Here is a 20,499-nt window from a genome sequence, read left to right on the forward strand (position 1 = left end):
ATGAATGCATAACCCTGAAACTAAAACCACATTTTGAGTCTCAAAAATGCCTTCAAACTCGTGGGGACGGGATTTTGTCCCAATAAGGGTTTTAGTCCCCACAAGTATAGTAGAATTCCAATTTTTGGTCCTCACAAAGATATGTAAACATGGTCAATATACACACACACACACACACACACACACACACACACACACACACACACACACACACACACACACACACACACACACACACATACATACATATGCGTGCACAGATTTGCATCTTAGTGCAGCCATTTAATTGACAAAATGAATGCATAACCCTGAAACTAAAACCACATTTTGAGTCTCAAAAATGCCTTCAAACTCGTGGGGACGGGATTTTGTCCCAATAAGGGTTTTAGTCCCCACAAGTATAGTAGAATTCCAATTTTTGGTCCTCACAAAGATATGTAAACATGGTCAATACACACACACACACACACACACACACACACACACACACACACACACACACACACAGTTGTTTTAATCACTTTCTGTCCTGTGCTTGAAGTTTGATTTAGGCTTCTGCAGGAAATCTACGCCCTAACTTACGATGTCACCAGAAAATCCTTTTAACCCTATGCTCCAACCTTGCACGCCATTCAAGTGTAATTACATTTCATGGGAGGTGCACATCAGGTCACGTGGAAGGTTACGGCGTAGATTTCAGGGATTTTTCTCATCATGAATGTATTAATGCAGTTTAAAATGCTCTGCACAAACACACTTAGACTTTTTTAGGCCACAGTAAAGTGATGCCAGCCAGAAAACAAGTGTGTTTTTTATGTTTTTGTGGTTTTATTTCTCTTCTTTGGTTCTTCAGTTGTATTTTAAAGATTCAGGGACAGGGGCAGGCTAGCTGAGAGTAAATGCTGTGCTACATTCATATCGCTCTACACATTAATGTCAAATAAATTAGATTAAGATTTGCAAGCTTAGCAAAATTAAGGCTATAAATGATCCATAATGCAGCTCTGCATTTCAAACCTGTCAGAGAACAATCGCGGTACATTTAATACATGTAATTAATCGTCTTTTCCTTTCTTTTTTTTAGGCTTGCTTTATATATTATACTTCATATTAAAGATTGACTTCAGCACCACAATCCGAAATATATGACTTTTAATTAAGCCTTTCTTCTCTGCGGGCTCTTTTGAAACACACAGAGTTGGTGTTTAGTTTGAAACGGAGACTCTGAGATCATGTTTTCCTTTTATAACGTCTCGTGTTTGCTTTAGATAACACAATCTGCCGCGTGCGTGTGTTTGTGTGTGTGTGTGTGTGTGTGAGACCCTTAACATTAATTTCCTGTTTAAATTAAACAGATCAGAGTCATGAGCTTAATGGGCACGCTCTCTTTACATTTCTGTCTCGTTGTTATCTTATCTTTAATGTTGTTGTGTACACGTTCTGTTATTTTTACAGCCTTTGCCCTTTATTTTCGCCCTCGTGACCCCCCTCCTCCCCCCTCTGCTGTGAGTTAATGAGTTTTATAGTAATGCACAAAGCTGACAGGTGAATGGATAGTTCTATAGAATAAAACACAAAAGCAGCTAAATAATCACCTACCATGGAAAATGCAGACAAAAGACAGCCAAGCTTCATTTCTCCAAATAACATGTTGTGTTTGTCTAAGCGAGACGGTCACTGGGTGTCATGTATGTTCACACAAACACACAAACGCATGACCTGCTGTCATCTATAACATAATCTGAAGATCCCACTTCCTCTTCCTCACATTTAGTCTGATAACTGCTGGTGTCTCGTTTTTGTTGCAGTGATTATTGATTGATTAGTAAGAATGTGCAACTTCATGATTGGATCCCCCAAAAAACTAGTCATCACATACAGTACTGTGTAAAAGTCTTGAGCCACCCATTATTCTTTATGTCTTGGCAGGTGGATAATTTATTGAAACATGGAAACATATACAGCATATACAGTAAAAACAGAGCTTGTACTAATCTAATGAGCTTCAGAGTGAATATTAAGTATGAGTGCCTTTATTCTTCAGCTCTATGTCAGCTCTGTGAGGATCTTCAGGATCAGTTCTCCAGGGTTCATGAAGGATGTTCAAAGCTCTTCTTTGGATGTTTCTGCCTTTTGTTCTGTTCTCTGTCAGGATAATCTCACAGAGATCTGGCTCTGGGGAGGCCCATCCATGACTGATAGTGTTCCCCTACATGTTCTTCTATCCAGGTATGATTTAATTATTAGCAGATGCGTTCCAGGTGGTGGATCAAACTGATTGTATTTTTCTTCCTTCATAAGTCATCTGTTTATCAAAGATCTCCAACATCACAGAAAGACCTGCAGCTGAGACCATGACAGAGCAATCTGTCTGAGAGACTGCAGTCCAAATTGGGCTGCAACTGTTTGGAGACGGGTTGCCTCCCACCAGACAATCTGTGCAGTTACTCTGCAGTCAAAAGACGCTGAGGGTGTTACACGATCAACATCTAGGCCTTTAGTTGGTTTAGTTGGTTGCTGGAACTACTTGCAGTTCGTCATCATATATCATATATCATATCATCATATCTTTCCCTCGTCACAAGGAGGTTGTCATCCTATTTTTACTCTAATCCAGGGGTGGGGGGCTCTAAATTGCGTCCTCAACATGTCTTGAAGTTCTCCAGAGGCCTGGTAATGAACTGATCATTTGATTCCGGTGTGTTGACCCAGGGTGATATCTAAAACCTGCAGGAGACGGGGCCTTGAGGCTGGAGTTTCCCACCCCTGCTCTAGTCCAATATGATAAAAGCTATCTTGGCTCGTACTAACTGCTAATGGAAGGAATCCGGTCTTTGGTGATGACGTGATGAATCCTGCTTCCGGGCCCAAACTACTCTGTGTTTAATAAGGCTTTTGTGTTTTTTTACATGTTTAATGCTTTGTATCTTGTTCTATTTAATCTCAACAAGCCCCTAAAAACAGTCAGTGATCACTGTCGGCCTCTCTCGGGTTTTATTACCACTAATCATTTTAAAGCTCAGTTTTCAAAACCTTTTGATGTAACTGCAGCCCAGCCCATGCAGCAGTATATTAATAACTAATCTCCAAGTTCGGTCCGTTTACAGCATCCTGCCATGCGATTGCATTTGTCCTGAACCTTCGGGAACACTCACGTTAACTTTGAGTGGAAAAAAGTTAGCGTTCATCATCTAGCTTCACTGTTTATATTATGCTAACATAGCTGTGTCGCTAGCGATCAAGTAGCACATCATTATATACAAGCAATTTCAGTAACCCTACAAATGTCACTGCTATTTAGTTTCTGTCTTTATTTATGTTGGCAGTGATAGCAGAGCTGTACGTTTTAATTTGTTTTGCAAATCTCTCAGTCAGAACATGGTATATTTTATATTTAGATGTAAACTAGCGAGCTAATTCCCTGCTAACTTCTAACTCAGTTACATTTCATAAATTTGGTTTTCATGGATGCCTGGATGTTAAACTTAATTGTTGCACCTGGTAGAGCAACAACGCTGATCATTTTATTACAGATGAAAGGAGTTGGACAGTTTTAACTCTCAGTGACGCCGCAGTGATCGTGTGACTTAGGGACCTGCAGCGAGTTTAGGCCCAGGCACGGCTAATGACGTAAGACTTAAAGATTGGATTGGTTGTGGTTCTTGTAAACACAAACCCCAAACATCTGGCATCAAAGTAGGGTTGCCAACCGTCCCTTAAAATACGGAATCGTCCCGTATTTAGAAACAAAAGTACACGTCCCGTATTGAGCTCATAAGGGACGCACTTTGTCCCGTAATACAGGGAGAATCACAAAAAGTCTATAAATGTTAATGGATTTAACGCTTTGTTTGAAAACATAATTCCCAGCCCCTCTCCTGCTCTGTGACCAATGAGCTGACAGCACACTTAGCACGAGTATAACAATTCAGATTACCGCTTATCTCATTGGTCGAGGAAAGGTCGTGTGCGGAGAAGATACCGGAAGACAACAGATGACCAGCATGGCCAACAGGGAGACAAACACCGACACTGCGGCGCAAGTCTGGGACGATAGTACACTTTTGCCCAACAGTGCTTGTTCCCCTCCTAGAAAGAAAAAAAAAAGGCTGCAAAAATACAGGGAGGAATGGGAAAATGAAAACACCTGGCTGGGAAAAGTGCGCGATAACACGTATAAAGCGCACTGCACTGTGTGCCGGCGCACTTTTTCTATTTGCCATGGTGGACTGACTGACGTTAAGCAGCATGCTTCTACTGGTGGGCACATGATGAATATGAGGGGCGAGAAAGAAAGAGGAACCCTTGACCAATTTGTTGTCCACCAGGCCACGGCAGAAGCAGATATGGTATGTAAACATTGTTGTTGTTTGTTTTTAAACCCTCTGGTTAAGGTTAATATGGGCATGTGCAATGAATATCAGCGCTATGTGGCCAGAAGTGTGATAATATAATTTGTTTTGTGTAATAAACAACTGCAAGGATAGATGATTACAACGAATAGATGACTAATACATAAAAGTAATACATAGATGAATAATGATGATGAGTTATGATGCGTCATCATGGGAACAAGCGGGTTTACAAACGGGAGCAGGTGATTAGCATTAGAAAAGCTGAAATAATACCTCAACAAGAGACTTCAGTTTCAAGGCAAGGCAGAGATCCTTCCTTCCCACAGTGATTGTGGTCTTCAACAACTCTTTGAAGACTTGATTAGTCTGAGCTGCAACAACACCTAATTTCCCTCTGGGATTAATAAAGTATTACTGAATTGAATATATATAAAGAATACACATTATATTGAAAACATACATATATATGACCATACCCATTTCTTACAAGTTTCATGCGTAATTTATACTTTAAAGTCAGTTGATAAACTACACAAACTATACAGATATACTGTAATATATATATATATTTCTATTTTATAGGTGACTGCTGCAGAGGTGACCCATGTCTACCACACTGTAAAGCACGGTTTAAGTTATAACTCAGCTGACTGTGCACTCAAACTGACTGTACGAACACTGAATGACTCCAGTATTGCCAAAAAGATGTCCTGTGGGAGGACGAAAGCTGAAGCAGTTGTCACAGATGTCCTGTCTCCAAAGGCAATAGAAGAGGTGATCAAAAAATTGAAAAGTGGTGCAACTCCACTCCCATTCTCTCTTCCCACCGATGCTTCAAATAAGGGAAATCGGAAGATGTTTTCCTTGGCCTTGCAGTTTTTTACACCAGAGGCTGGAGTTGTCAACAAGATATTGGATTTTGTTGAAAATCCAGATGAGTCTGCAGAGGGAATAGTAAAAATAATACAAAGCTCTCTTGAAAACGTGGGGCTATCCTTAGATCAGGTTTCTGCATTCAGTGCTGACAATGCAAATGTAAATTATGGCATCCACAACTCAGTCTTCACAAAATTGAAAGAGACCAACAGTGAGATCCTTCGTGGCAACTGCCATGCACATATTGTTCATAACACTGTGAAAAAAGCCCTGGACAAGCTCTCAGTTGATGTGGAAAATATTGTCCTGAAGATATACAGCTTCTTTTCCACCTCTGCCAAAAGGAGAGAGTCCCTGAAGGAGTTCTGTGAATTTTGTGACGTTGAATTCCATGATATCCTGCGCCATGTTGTGACAAGATGGCTGTCACTCAACCCTGCAATCACCCGCCTGCTGCAGAACTGGGACCCGCTGAAGTCATATCTCATCAGCATTGGTGAGGAATGTCCAAGGCGCCTGAAGGAATTGCTGAAGTTGACAGAAGATGCTGCTGGAGTTGAGGGAGAGGCAGACATTGTGGAAGTCTACCTCCTCTTCTGTAATAATGTCATGTGTCTGTTTGAAGAAGTGGTGAAAAAACTGGAGAAGAATGTAACCACGTCTGTTGACCTCTATTCCATCATGGAGTGTTTCCTAAAAAGACTTATTCAGAGAAGAGATGATGGGTTCTACGGGTACCTAACAAGACAAAAGCTCCAGCGTCTCTCGCCATCTGATGCTGATGGTGCCAGGCAGGAGTTTACAGCCTTCCTAGACACTGCCATCAGTTATGTCCGGAAGTGGTTTGACTTTTCAGAAGAAAACTGGCTTTTCCACCTGCAGCCCCTCTCTCTAGCATCTGGGAAGATTTCCTTTGATGACATGGAGAAGATCATTGAACGGCTTCACCTGGCTGGCAGGTAAGAAGAAAACATTTGCCAGTGAAATGATAAACCATGTTTTAATAACATTGATGGTTAAAAATAAACAAATACAATTGATAGATAACATATATAAATAAAACCATAATCATTAACTTTGTTTGGAGTGTATATACACACACATGCAATCTTTTATACACTATTTTACAAATTCAAAGATTTCATATACTTAATATAAGGATGGATAAATACATAATAAATAAACTATACTTATTGTATTGTTTAAATGCTATACAATGTTATAAACATATACAATACATTTTTTCCATTTATTTACCACTGTAAATGTTCTATGTACCACTTAGGATTTAGGTCAATTTCTCATCTCTATTGGCAGGTTAAACATCTCTATGGATGAGCTTTATGAAGAGTGTGTCACTGCAACCAGCCTTCTGAAGCACCTCACCAAAGAACATCAGGAGAAGGAAAAGTGGCAGTCCAAGGGAACAGCAGAGAAGTGGATGGAAATTCTTCAGGCAACTGACCTCCCCAATATGCAGGCTGTTGTATCCTTTGTACTCAGCATCCCATCTTCCACTGGGTTTGAGGAGAGGATTTTCTCTCTTATGAAGAATAAGTGGACTGATGTGCGGAACAAATGTTCTACTGAATTAATTAAAAGTGAGCTCATTGTCAGTCTAAATTATGATATGTCTTGCTCAGAGTTTTACTCTGCAGTACTGAAAGACAAACAACTCCTAACTGCAGCAAGAGCTCAAAAAAAATACAAATGGAAAAAGTAGTCTGTTTCCACATAATGTAGCATTGAGCTTTTGAGTTCATGAGTTGGGTTTTTTTTACTTCAACTTTCAGCTACAGTCAAGGCCTTTGAGGCACAAATGTTGTGTTTACAGGTGTTCCACAGACTTTTTTGCACTTTTCTAATTGCACTAAATGTGCACTGTTACAAGAATGTTTTTCTTTCTATTGTTTTCTATTAATTTATATAATTTTAATTTTGTCATTTTGCACAAAAAGTGAAATGTACCAGTCTTTCGTTTAGGAAAGAGACCTATTTTATTGTGTTAATGTTGCCATTTTGCGTTAAAAATAAATGGATAAATGGTCATTTGTTTCCCATGTGTTCATATCACAAAGAATATGCATCTACTTAAAACAACTTCAAGTCAAATGGTTAAAAAAAAAATTTCTCACACAAAAAAAGAGCTAAAAAAAATTCACCACACAGGGAAGGGTGAAGACAATTGGGTCGCCCGGCCCTAGCCACGAGGTGTCCCTTATTTATTTTTCAGGGAGTTGGCAACCCTACATCAAAGCAACACAAATGTGTGACTCCTCCTTGACAGAGGTAACTCTGGGCAGTGTTCAACTTCCCCAAGACAGAGAAGAGCAAAGTTGTCTCTGATGTTCATTCATGCAACATTGTGTTTTTATGCTGTTTACCATTCAAAAATGAAGGATAAACAGTTATATTAATAGTTTGTGATAAAGTGAATGAAACATCAGTTAACTAATATCTGTATGTTTTCATTCATTTTTCATAACCGCAGTGAAGCTTGAGCTTTCTGTGCTCAAACAGATTTATTCCCCCACAGTGCTTCACAGGACAGTTCTGTCACAGAGGTCCCATTCAGTGCATTAAGAGGCAGAATAATTATCTAGCAGCTATGAGCTGACTGCAGTGGCTCATGCTTTTAGATATCGATACTGTGGAAAATGTAGAAATCAAGCTGATTTTGTTTTTATCCCAATATTTGAGCATTAAATCATTAGATAATAATAAGAAAAATCTCATTAAACTGAGACATTTTATTTCAGAAAGTCTCAATTTTCCAAGAGGTCAGACAATGTTTTCAAAGGACAACTGGCTCAGCACCAGTGTCCAGATGTTTCTGTTTTCAGGGTCCTGATGATGGATGAATGTTGGGATGTTGGTTTTTCTTTGGAAACAAGGTTAATAGGTTGAAGCAGCAGCAGTCCTCCTCTGCTTCATGCAGGAGTCTCTGGAAGAGATCATGGATTCTTTATTTGAAATATAAAGGCACTGGGCCCGGTTCACTGATATATTTGTACAAATTGTTTTTACTTTCTGTACGAAATAATCAAGATCTCAAAATCTTGGGTGCCGGTTTAGCTCAGCGTGTTGAGCGGGCGCCCGCATGCCATATGGCAGAACGGCCAGCCCAGGTTCAAGTACGACCCGCTGCCCTTTGCCGCATGTCTTTCCCCTTCTCTCTCATCCCCTGCTTTTCTGTCTTTTCTTCACTGATCTATCTAATAAAGCTGAAAAAGGCCAAAAATAAAAAATAAAAAAATCTCTTGACTCATCACAAGTGTTGTAAATTTAAAAGCTTGTTTTGAAAGTGCTGTTGTGTTGTCTATTTCAGGTCCTCAGAAGAGTTTTTATCTTCATGAGTTTGAATTATCAAAAAAACTCTCGTTAAGCTCATTAAGTAAATTAGTGTGTATGAGAGCAAACACACACACACACACACACACACACACAGAAACATGTACAAGTGCAAGAAATTGAGCATGAACAGTGATTTACACCAACACACTCAGCACATAATATCACTAAATGCTCGACTGTCCCCAGACACCTATCACTCAGTGTGTGTGCGTACGTGAGTTCACGTGTGTGTGTGTGTGTGTGCGCGTGTGTGTGCGTGTATGTGTGTGTGTGTGGCCTCAGTATTAATATGGGCCTAATGGAGCCCAGTGAGAGCTGCAGTGTTCCCTCTGAAAATGAATTAATTACATTTGCAAAGTGGATGAGTCTGGAGGGAGTGTTTGCTGCGTCAGGGCTTAAACACACACACACACACACACACAGTTACAACCAGAAAGAGAAGTAGTCTTTCAATTAGAGTGATTGGCCGCCGTGCCGGGGTCTGGATACTGTGTTTTATTTGCACTTACCTCGCTCGCTCTGTCACGTCTTTATTTTCCATAACCTCATTTTGGAGATTGCTCTCTCACTCACATCTCCTCCTCTTTAAGCCTTTAAAGCATTGACTCTGGTTCTTCCTTTTCTTTTGCTCGTAGTATAATAGGATTTTAGAATCAGTGCACAATAATGATGAAGTGAACTTTGAGTTGGTTTCTGGCATTCTGTCTCCACAGCGCATACTGTCGGGATGCTTCTTGGTCTGAGACCTGGCATTGCAAAAAAGCTTAAACTGCGACTGTGAGAGGATCCCCTGTGTTCATTAAGCACCTTTTTTATGCAATATGCACCTTACTGTTTTGTTTTGTTATGGATGTCATGGAAGGGAGGGAGGCCTCATAAATAAGAATTATTTTGAACTGTGAATCATGCAAAGCCTCTCTAGTCGCACCTGAATAATAAGCATAGGTGTGTAGTCTATGGCAGAAACATGAATGAATGAATTAATGAATGATGATGAAATAATGATGCACCATATCTTTAGCTATAAACAGCACAGAGAACACTTGGGGTCGTCGTTTTGGTCCCACTCTGTTACCTAAACTTCTGACATCTTTTTCTCTTTGTCCCTCTCCTCCTCCTCCTCCTCCTCCTCAGCAGTTTGTCATTGCATTGAATGGAAAAACACTGAGCTCTTCATTTGTCTTTGACATGCTGCAGCTTGAAAATGATCAAATATTTGTGTGTGTGTGTGTGTGTGTGTGTGTGTGTGTGTGTTTGTAGGTTTTGGGATTATAGCCGACAACAGCCTCTCCTGGATACCGTAGAGCATCATTCAGAGTTTGTCTGTGGATTAGACTTCAACCTGCACATCCCCAACCAGGTAACAAACGCCCACCTGTGCTGTTTGTAATGAGCCAGCTGACTTACTGAGGTAACACTCAAAGGATGAAAGAACCAATGTTTTGTGTGTATGGGTGTATGTGGGTGTTCAGCATCTGCTGAACAGGTTTTAGTTCTCAGACCAAAACACGCTCACAGACTCAGCTAAAGACAAACCAAATGAATAATATAACCTTCCTGAGTGTACCTCAGCCTTCTCACCACCATATAAACATAACAGTACTCCAAAAAGTCTTTTAGCAGAGGTTCTGGGGACGATCTGTGTCCCCAGAACTTAGTTTAGCATTGTGACGCTCACTCGGGTTTATACATTACCAGCGACGCTTGCTGAGAGTAATTAGATGCACGGAGCGTAAAACCGAGTCAGGTTGGCCTTTAGACTTCTGCCATGAAACTGTGACTCTGGAAAAATGAATTCACTGGATTTAACTTGATTAAAACGGCAAAGAGTGAAATTTACTAACATTTTATTAATCAAGTTTTTGATTTCCATTATTCTCTGAATTTGGTATTTTTAATACATGGAAATGTACCATTTAAAAGATCTGGATCATTCCTTATTCAGGTATTCCTGCTGACTTCCATATTCAGGCATATTCCTTCTTCTGTTCTCACCTCATTGTGCCCACTCCGTGTTTCTAGTAATTTTGAATTGGGGCCATAAATCAATCTGTCCGCACAAGGCTAAGTTTTACCCACACACCGTAACGCTCAGTCCCAGTCGCCCGTCACCGTGTGGGGTGCTCTGATGTGTCGGGGTAAGAAAGCAGTGAATTGAAAAGGCCACTGGTGTCCAGTCCTGTTTTTGGACTAATTTTGACAGGAGCTGCACCGCGTGGCTCTCAAACTGAAGGAAACATGTGACATCCAGCAGACTCCAGCGTAATGCTGCCGGATGAGTGCGTGGGGTATCCTGACTAAAGCTATATTGGGATTCTCATCAGCTTGGAAATTAGTGATGAAATCAGCTGCAGCTGCTTTAGGAAAGTGTGACCTGAGGTTATCACTCCTACATCTGTACGCCATGTTGAAAGTCTTCTAAAAAAAAAAAAGAAAAGAAAAAAGTTTAGCTTAGTTAGCCAAAGTTCACCATAACCCTTAAAAACGCCTTCAGCCAGTTTCCCGTCTACTATTTGATGCAGCGATGCACCTTAACCAAGCAAGCTCTGCTTTACAGGATTCAGCCCGTTAACTTTAAATGATGCAGAAATCCCAGCTGAGCTTTTAACGAACCGCACCAGAAGTCCTGAGATTGATTCCTTACCCTCCGGGTGGCCATCAGATTCACTTCATTTAGGCAGCTGTTGGTTCCTTCCTGTGTCTTATGGTGGATATTTCATGGAAGTGCAGCATTTGTCTTTGAGTTTTTTAATAAAACACAATTTTTCATGAAGCTATTTTGACTCTAGATTGACTTAACTTCAGGTCACGACTTGGAACAGCTGCTGCAGATTGAAGCAGAGAAGAAGCAGTTGAAAACTAGCATGATAACTTTAGGTCAGGAATCCTTCTTTAGCCACTGTTTTTAACAAGGAAGATAAAAAGTTAAATAGTTTTAGCCGATTTGATTGGAGTTTATTCTTTGCCTGCACAACCATGACCAATCAAGAAGACTACCAACAAAAACCTGAAAAATTTCAGCTCCAAAAATCGGATCCCTTCTGATTCTCCATCATATGTACATATCTGTAAAAGTGAGCGGAGAAGGGATTTCTGTCGCACTCTTACCTATTTCCCCCAGGGTTACCACAGCAAATGGATCCACATGTTTGATTTAGCACAGATTTTTCCAGGACAGGAGCAGACTGGCTTGTGAGCCCTGAGGCAGATGTGTTATAACCACTACACTACAAGAAAGTACGAAACTCAGAAACAGACCCACGTTTTTTTTTTTTGTTTGTTTGTTTGTTTTGTGGAGGTTTGTGAAGGATGGAAATAATTCACCTCTCCGCCTTGAGAGCATACAAATTCATTTTGTCGGCGTGCGCCATCGTCAGAGTTTTCAATTGAAGCCAGAAATAGCTCAAGTGGAAAATCAGATTGAGCAGGATACAAACGGTGACGAGGTGGAAGTGCGTACGTGATAACGGCCTCACGATCCACGGCGTGACCCCACAACGTGATGGTAAACAGTCAGTTACCCACAGCAACCAATCACAGAGGGCAGGCTGTCCCGAACGCCAGAGTTCACTGTGACAGTCAGCGAGATGTGTGCATGTGTGTGTGAGAGAGAGGTGCAGTAATGAGCTGCAGAGTGTGTGTGTGTGGGTGGAAGCACCAACAGTAATGAGTTGTATTGTTAGCCGTGCTGTTATCAGTCGTGTCATTGTGGAGAAGCAGGCTGTGAAAATGCGAGCCACACTCAGTGACAGTGTGGAGGACACTTGCACTGACGTCATGGATCAGATCGCCGCTTTTATTTTCCGTCTTCCTCTCGGGTCGAGTTTCCCTCCTTGGGACGTCTCTCTGCTCGAATCACATCAGATACTCAGGGAAAAAAACAAAAACTCTTTTCAGGGATAGTTTAGAAGCATTTCTAAATAATTTGAATGAAGAACAAGAATCGACATTCATCTGTCCTGCTTTCAGAGGATGTTTCTGGCAAATAATCGATTAAGTAGAAAGATTAGACTCTAAAAAGTCAGAAAATCGTCTAATAGACGAGGTTAAACACTGCTGAGACAGATATTGCACATGCATTTAAAGGACATTTGAAATCACTAGTCAGTAATCAAGTCATATTTTAACTGCCAGTGAAACATTAGCTAGCTTACTGTGGCTAATTTTAGCAGAGCTAGCTAGCATTAGAAAATAAGACAGAAAAAGAATACGAATTTTTTTATTCACTTTGTATTTTAAAGTGTGAAAGTATTCAAAAAAAATGCTGACATCAGCAATAGTAATGACGCTGAGTAACTTAAATGGAGGTAAAAGAATACAATAACAGCTTCACCTTGTAAGTCTGCAGGAGCTGCACAACACCGTCACACAGAAAAACTTCTCTTTTAACCACCTGTGTAAAATCCTGGTTTTCCTCCATGTACCTGCAGTGACTTCCATCCACCTTTAGCTCTTCCGCTCATACAGACTGAGCGCTCCAGTGATTCTCACCAGCTGCTGGCATCCCCTCCTTTGTCGCCTTTGTTCTTTCGACCTCGAACAGTCTTCTGTAATATTCCACAAAGAGCTGAGCTTCGTTGAAGTAGCTTCTGTTTACGTACTAAAATCATCATCGGAGGCTTATGTTCGCCTGGCTTGTCTCGTTGTTGTACTCTTTTAAAACCTGTCCCGTTTGGCTCTTTTGCCATCAGAATTATTGTCTAAAGGCGAAGAAAGATGCCCAACGGATTTTCTTTCCCAAATTGACCATCCCAGCTTTGCCGTAATGGTCCATTTGATTCACCTTTTATTCTTTATTTTATTTTCACTTGCTGAATACGGGACAGACTTGACTGGGGGAAAGAAAAGGGAGAAAGAAAGAGGGAAAGAAAAACAGTTGAGAAGAGGGACGGGGGAGAAGGGCATAAAACAAAAACCAACAGAATAAGCAGAAAAAAAAAAAAAAAAATACATATATCGATCACTTGGATCACCTGTTGAGAAAGAAAAAAGAAAACAAGCAGAAGAAAACGAGAGTAATAGAATAAACAACATCACAATGATATATGGGAATATGACAGTAAATACTAAATATTAAACATTATTGTGCAGCACGTAAGATCGACAGCACAGTGTGCTTTGAGGTAGGAGCCAAAAAGGGTGTAGTTTGTGTGTGTGATCACCCGTGTGTACACCTGTGAGCATGGACGCGCTTGTTTTCTTAAAAGGTTCCTTCATGTAATGATCTGCTAGAGGGTGTGGGGGGCCACTGCCCCGTCCTCCAGGGCATGAAGCAGGTTCAATTCAATTCAATTCAATTTTATTTATATAGCGCCAAATCACAACAAATGTCGCCTCAAGGCGCTTCATAGATACAGAGAAAAGCCCAACAATCATATGACCCCCTATGAGCAAGCACTTTGGCGACAGTGGGAAGGAAAAACTCCCTTTTAACAGGAAGAAACCTCCGGCAGAACCAGGCTCAGGGAGGGGCGGCCATCTGCTGCGACCGGTTGGGGTGAGAGAAGGAAGACAGGATAAAAGACATGCTGTGGAAGAGAGACAGAGATTAATAACAGATATGATTCAATACAGAGAGGTCTATTAACACATAGTGAGTGAGAAAGGTGACTGGAAAGGAAAAACTCAATGCATCATGGGAATTCCCCGGCAGCCTACATCTATTGCAGCATAACTAAGGGAGGATTCAGGGTCACCTGGTCCAGCCCTAACTATATGCTTTAGCAAAAAGGAAAGTTTTAAGCCTAATCTTAAAAGTAGAGATAGTGTCTGTCTCCCGAATCCAAACTGGAAGCTGGTTCCACAGAAGAGGGGCCTGAAAACTGAAGGCTCTCCCTCCCATTCTACTTTTAAATACTCTAGGAACAACAAGTAGGCCTGCAGAGTGGGAGCGAAGTGCTCTAATAGGGTGATATGGTACTACAAGGTCATTAAGATAAGATGGGGCCTGATTATTTAAGACCTTGTATGTGAGGAGCAGGATTTTGAATTCAATTCTGGATTTAACAGGAAGCCAATGAAGGGAAGCCAAAACAGGAGAAATATGCTCTCTCTTTCTAGTCCCTGTCAGTACTCTTGCTGCAGCATTTTGGATTAACTGAAGGCTTTTCAATGAGTTTTTTGGACATCCTGATAATAATGAATTGCAGTAGTCCAGCCTGGAAGTAATAAATGCATGAACTAGTTTTTCAGCATCACTCTGAGACAGGATATTTCTAATTTTAGAGATGTTGCGCAAATGGAAGAACGCAGTCTTACATATTTGTTTAATATGTGCGTTGAAGGACATATCCTGGTCAGAAATGACTCCAAGGTTCCTCACAGTGTTACTGGAGGCCAAGGTAATGCCATCCAGAGTAAGAATCTGGTTAGATACCATATTTCTAAGCTTTTCAGCGCCGAGTACAATGACCTCAGTTTTATCTGAGTTAAGAAGCAGAAAGTTAGTGGCCATCCAAGTCTTTATGTCTTTAAGACATTCCTGCAGTTTAACTAATTGGTGTGTGTTATCTGGCTTTATGGACAGATAGAGCTGGGTGTCATCTGCATAGCAGTGAAAATGTATGCTATGTCTTCTAATGATGCTGCCTAGGGGAAGCATGTATAATGTAAACAGAATTGGTCCTAGCACTGAACCCTGTGGAACTCCATAATTAACCTCAGTGTGTGAAGAGGACTCTCAATTTACATGCACAAATTGGAGTCTATTAGATAGATATGATACAAACCACTGCAGTGCAATACCTGTAATACCTACAGCATGTTCTAATCGCTCTAACAGGATATTATGGTCAACAGTATCGAATGCTGCACTAAGGTCAAGAAGGACAAGCACAGAGATGAGTCCACTGTCAGAGGCCATAAGAAGATCATTTGTAACCTTCACTAAAGCTGTTTCTGTGCTGTGATGAACTCTGAAACCTGACTGAAACTCTTCAAATAAACCATTCCTCTGCAGATGATCTGTTAGCTGTTTGACAACTACTCTTTCAAGGATTTTTGATATGAAAGGAAGGTTGGAGATTGGCCTATAATTAGCTAAGACTGCTGGGTCTAGAGATGGCTTTTTGAGTAAAGGTTTAACTGCAGCCACCTTGAAGGCCTGTGGTACATAGCCGATTATTAGAGATAGGTTGATCATATATAAGATCGAAGAATTAATCAATGACAGGACTTCTTTGAGCAGTTTTGTAGGAATGGGGTCTAAAAGACACGTTGATGGTTTGGAGGAAGTAATTATTGAAGTTAACTCAGAAAGATCGATTGGAGAAAAAGAGTCTAACTTAACATCAATGGAACTAAGAGTAGCTGTAGATAATATTACATCTGTGGGATGATTATTGGTAATTTTTTCTCTAATGATAAAAATTTTATTTGTGAAGAAGTTCATGAAGTCATCACTAGTTAACGTTAAAGGGATGGTTGGCTCAAAAGAGCTCTGACTTTTTGTCAGCCTGGCTACAGTGCTGAAGAGAAACCTGGGGTTGTTCTTATTTTCTTCAATCAGTGATGAGTAGTAAGCTGTTCTGGCTTTGCGGAGGGCTTTCTTATAAAGCAACAAACTATTTCTCCAGGCTAAATGATGATCCTCTAAATTTGTGACACGCCATTTCCTCTCCAGATTACGAGTCATCTGCTTTAGGGTACGTGTTTGAGAATTATACCACGGGGTCAGGTACTTCTGATTAGAGACCTTAGTTTTCACCGGAGCTACAGTATCCAGAGTCGTACGTAGTGAGGAGGTGAAATTATTAACAAGATAATCGACCTCTGTTGGGGTAGCGTTCAGATAGCTGCTCTGCTCTGTGTTGGTACAGGGCATTGACGATGATAACAGTGGCTGGATTATATTCTTAAACTTAGTTACAGCGCTTTCAGAAATACATCTACTTTGATAAAGTCCACTCTCCACTGCTGCGTAATCAATTATTGTAAATGTAAATGTTATCAAGAAATGATCAGACAGGAGAGGGTTTTCAGGAAACACTGTTAAATGTTCAGTTTCTATGCCATATGTTAAAACAAGATCTAGAGTGTGATTAAAGTGGTGGGTGGGTTCTGTTACATTTTGAGAGAAACCAATTGAGTCTAACAACAGATTAAATGCCATGTTGAGGCTGTCATTTTTAGCATCAACATGGATGTTAAAATCACCCACAATAATTATTTTATCTGAGCTCAGAACTAAATTAGATATAAAGTCTGAGAAATCAGACAGAAACTCTGTGTAAGGCCCAGGTGGACGATAGATGATAACAAGTAAGACTGGTTTCTGAGTTTCACAGCTGTAGTGGACAATGTTAAGCATCAGGCTTTCAAATGAATTAAAAGTCTGTCTTGGTCTTTCATTAATTAATAGACTGGTGTGAAAAATTGCTGCCAAACCGCCCCCTCGACCTGTGCTTCGAGATTTCTGGTAGTTAGAATGACTCGGGGGTGTTGATTCATTTAAACTAACATAATCATCCTGCTGCAACCAGGTTTCTGTAAGGCAGAGTAAATCAATTTGTTGATCAATTATTAAGTCATGTACTAACAGAGACTTGGAGGAGAGAGACCTAATATTTAATAATCCACATTTCACTGTTTTACTCTTTGGTTCAGATGTGGATACTGTATTGTTCTTTCTTTGTAAATGTTTAAGTTGTTTGTTGCTGGTTTTTAGTTTGTTTTTTGTCTTTTTGGAAGCAGACACAGTCTCTATGGAGATGGGTTTTTGGGGGGGTAGCAGGAGGAGAGAAGCTGCAGAGAGGCGTGTAAGACTGCAACTCTGCTTCCTGGTCCCAACTCTGGATAGTCATGTTTTGAGGGGTTTAATAAATTTGTCGATATTTCTAGAAATGAGAGCTGCTCCATCCAAAGTGGGATGGATGCCATCTCTCCTAACAAGACCAGGTTTCCTCCAGAAGGTTTGCCAATTATCTATGAAGCCCACATCATTTCTGGGACACCACTCAGACAGCCAGCAATTTAAGGAGAACATGCGGCTAAACATGTCACTCCTGGTCTGATTGGGGAGGGGACCAGAGAAAACTACAGAGTCCGACATTGTTTTGGCAAAGTTACACACCGATTCAATATTGATTTTAGTGACCTCCGATTGGCGTAACCGGGTGTCATTACTGCCGACGTGAATTATGATTTTACTGAATTTACGTTTACCCTTAGCCAGCAGTTTTAAATTTCCTTCAATGTCGCCTGCTCTGGCCCCTGGAAGACAATTGACTATGGTTGCCGGTGTCTCTAGCTTCACATGTCTGAGAACAGAATCACCAATTACCAGAGTTTGACCCCCAGCGGGTGTGTCACCGAGTGGGGAAAAACGGTTAGACACATGAACGGGTTGGTGGTGTACCTGGGGCTTCTGTTTAGGACTATGCTTCCTCCTCACCGTTACCCAGCCGCCTTCTTTCCGCAGCTGCTTGGGATTTGCCGGGGAACAGCTAGCGGGGCCTACGCTATCTTCGGCTGCACCAGCTACAGGGGCCTGGCTAGCTAAGGGTGAGAGAAGGGTGCAAAGCCGAGTCTCCAGATCAGTAATCCTGGCCTCCAGAGCTGCAAATATGCTACATTTGTTACAGATATCATTACTGCTAAAGGAGGCCGAGGAGTAACTAAACATCTGACACAATGAGCAAGAAAGTGCAGAAGGGACAGGTGAAGTAGCCATGGTGCTAACGGGTCGGCTACGAGCTAAGCTAGCGAAACAGTACAGAGACAGTGAGTGAATACTTTGGCTATAAATTAGGTAGTGAGTACACAGAAGGTGTGCTTCGGATGAAGCACGTGAAGATTATACTGTGAAAAAAAGAATGTATTTAAAAGTTGTTAATTAAACTGCTAAGCAAATAAGCTACTCAGAAACACCACTGTGTTTGAGCAGGAACAGGAAGCGATACTATACCACAGAGCGAGCGAACACCAAGTGACAGCGCCACCGACAGACATGAAGCAGGTATGGAGGAAATCAAAACACCAGACATCCAGAGGCCCCCAGAACACAAGAGACCAAGGAAGACCAACAGAGGGGCAGCCGTGCCACTGTCCCAGAAAGAGCTGAGGAGAGTCCCAGATGAGGGGTCACCCAGCAGCCACGGAGCAGAAGCCAGGGGGGGTTGCAGTGACGTGCCCGTGAGCCCCGCCGGCAGCCAGCTGTGCCTGAGTGACCGAGCCCCAGGCCGATAGGCCGGGGGCACCCCACCTCCGAAGAGGCCCAAGCGAGCCCCAGGCTCCAGGCCCCGATAAGCAGCCGCCAAGGAGTGAGCCGGTGTGCACCTGGACGCCCACCCCCGGACACAAAGAACCACCAACGCACCGATGCCTGAGGGAGTCCGCCCCCGGCAGGGGAAGTGGTGGGGGGAGATAGGCCTCTAAACCTTGGAGGGCCTGAGATGTCCTCAGAGAGATGGCGTCTGATACTCAACCTGACATATATACACAGACATACAGGCACACACAGATACAAACATCCATTCCCACCCTCATGCTCTCATATGCACTTACTCCACACTCAACTAACGTGGAGACAGACATAAAGAGACATACACACAATCACACTCCCTAAGCGTACTCTACGAACCGGGTCTAGGTACCCTTGCCCCTGGAGGGGGGAACTGCACCCAGACCCAGGTTGTGTTACCCTTTTCCCTGCAGTGGGGAGAAGCAGACCGCCCCGACTCCGCAGCAGCAGGGAGGCCCCACATTCCGGACCCCAGTCGGACGGCCAACTCCTCCTCCTAGCCCCCCTGCTCCAGCAGGCCGCAGAGAACGAGGGTGAGAGAAGACTCCTAACCTCCCTCCACCCGCTCATTGTAGTGTTGATGTATGTGTGTTCTAAGGTGCCTTTAAAACCCAGGAGGGCATGGAGCTACCTGCCAGAGAGCAGCAGGTAAGCGCATAGTCCCTCCTGCTAGCCCTCAATGTCTACGTGTATTTAAAATTGAGAGGTGGGCAACAACGCCAGGGGTGAAGTGTACACCCTGATGGTAATTGGGATTCCGTGTAACGTGCCCACCCCCAAGATCCTATATGTATGTGTAATGAGAGTGTGAGTAATGTGAATGTCTAAGTTGTGGGATAAAATTGAGGCAGAGGCAGCCAGAAGGGGACAGAGGGGGGGGGGGTTACCTCCTCTGCACCCTGGTGACACACCCCTACTCCAAGGCCCTGCATGTGTGTGTGGTTGTGGTGGAGCGGGAAGAGGGAGGCAGCTGGAGATGGGGAGGGAAGGAAGGGAGGGGCAAGTGACCCCTCCCTGGGGCCAGCTCCCCCGCTGACCCCAGTAGGCACCCCCATACCCCGCGGTCCGCCAGGGAAGGGGGGCCCAGGCCCATCCGAACCGGGGCCCAGTGCAGCGGTGCCGCCCGGCCCCACAGAGCCCGGGGCAGTCCACCCAACCCCACCACAGAGAAAACTGCGCCCACCCCATCATCCACTGATCTTCCAGACTACATAAGACAATAGACGCCCAGGCTGAGATCTTCCTCCACCTCACCTGTATCTCCCCCTCTTGCAGAGAGAGTTCCTGAGAGAGGAAAGCTCCTGCAAGATGTGACAACCCCCCCCCCCCCCCCCCCACCCCCCCACCAGTTGAAGAGCCCCCCAGGTGGCTCGATGCACCGGTGGCACCCCGCGCCAGGGCCGGGCCCCCATACACCCACCCGCCCACAACCCCGGCAACACACCAACCAGGACCCAGGCCCCCGAGGCCCGGCCAGGGCCCCGGGCCAGAGCCGGAGCGCCCCCAGAACCTCACGCCCGTCCCGGACCCACCCAGGGGCAGCCAGGCTACCAGGTCAGTAACCCCCGTCCGTCAGCACAGACCCTCCCCTAGCCCCGCTGCACGTAGCCACGAGGAAACCGCCACCTAAGAGCCAACAGAGCCCCCAATTGGCCATGGCCGCTACCCCGGGTT

General features: G+C 43.0%; 1 protein-coding gene across 2 annotated transcripts in view; it reads left to right on the forward strand.

Annotated features, from left to right (window-relative positions):
• The window catches only part of pex7 (peroxisomal biogenesis factor 7), a 60,673-nt gene that overhangs the window by 26,042 nt on the left and 14,132 nt on the right, over nucleotides 1–20,499 (forward strand). For both annotated transcript variants that reach the window (XM_006793464.3, XM_006793463.3), the window contains exon 10: nucleotides 9,846–9,945. In XM_006793464.3, coding sequence (XP_006793527.1) covers nucleotides 9,846–9,945 — 100 coding nt within the window. The remainder of the gene's footprint in view (nucleotides 1–9,845; nucleotides 9,946–20,499) is intronic.

Source organism: Neolamprologus brichardi, chromosome 15, assembly GCF_056152115.1.
Source record: "Neolamprologus brichardi isolate AB-2024 chromosome 15, ASM5615211v1, whole genome shotgun sequence".
Lineage (NCBI taxonomy): Eukaryota > Metazoa > Chordata > Actinopteri > Cichliformes > Cichlidae > Neolamprologus > Neolamprologus brichardi.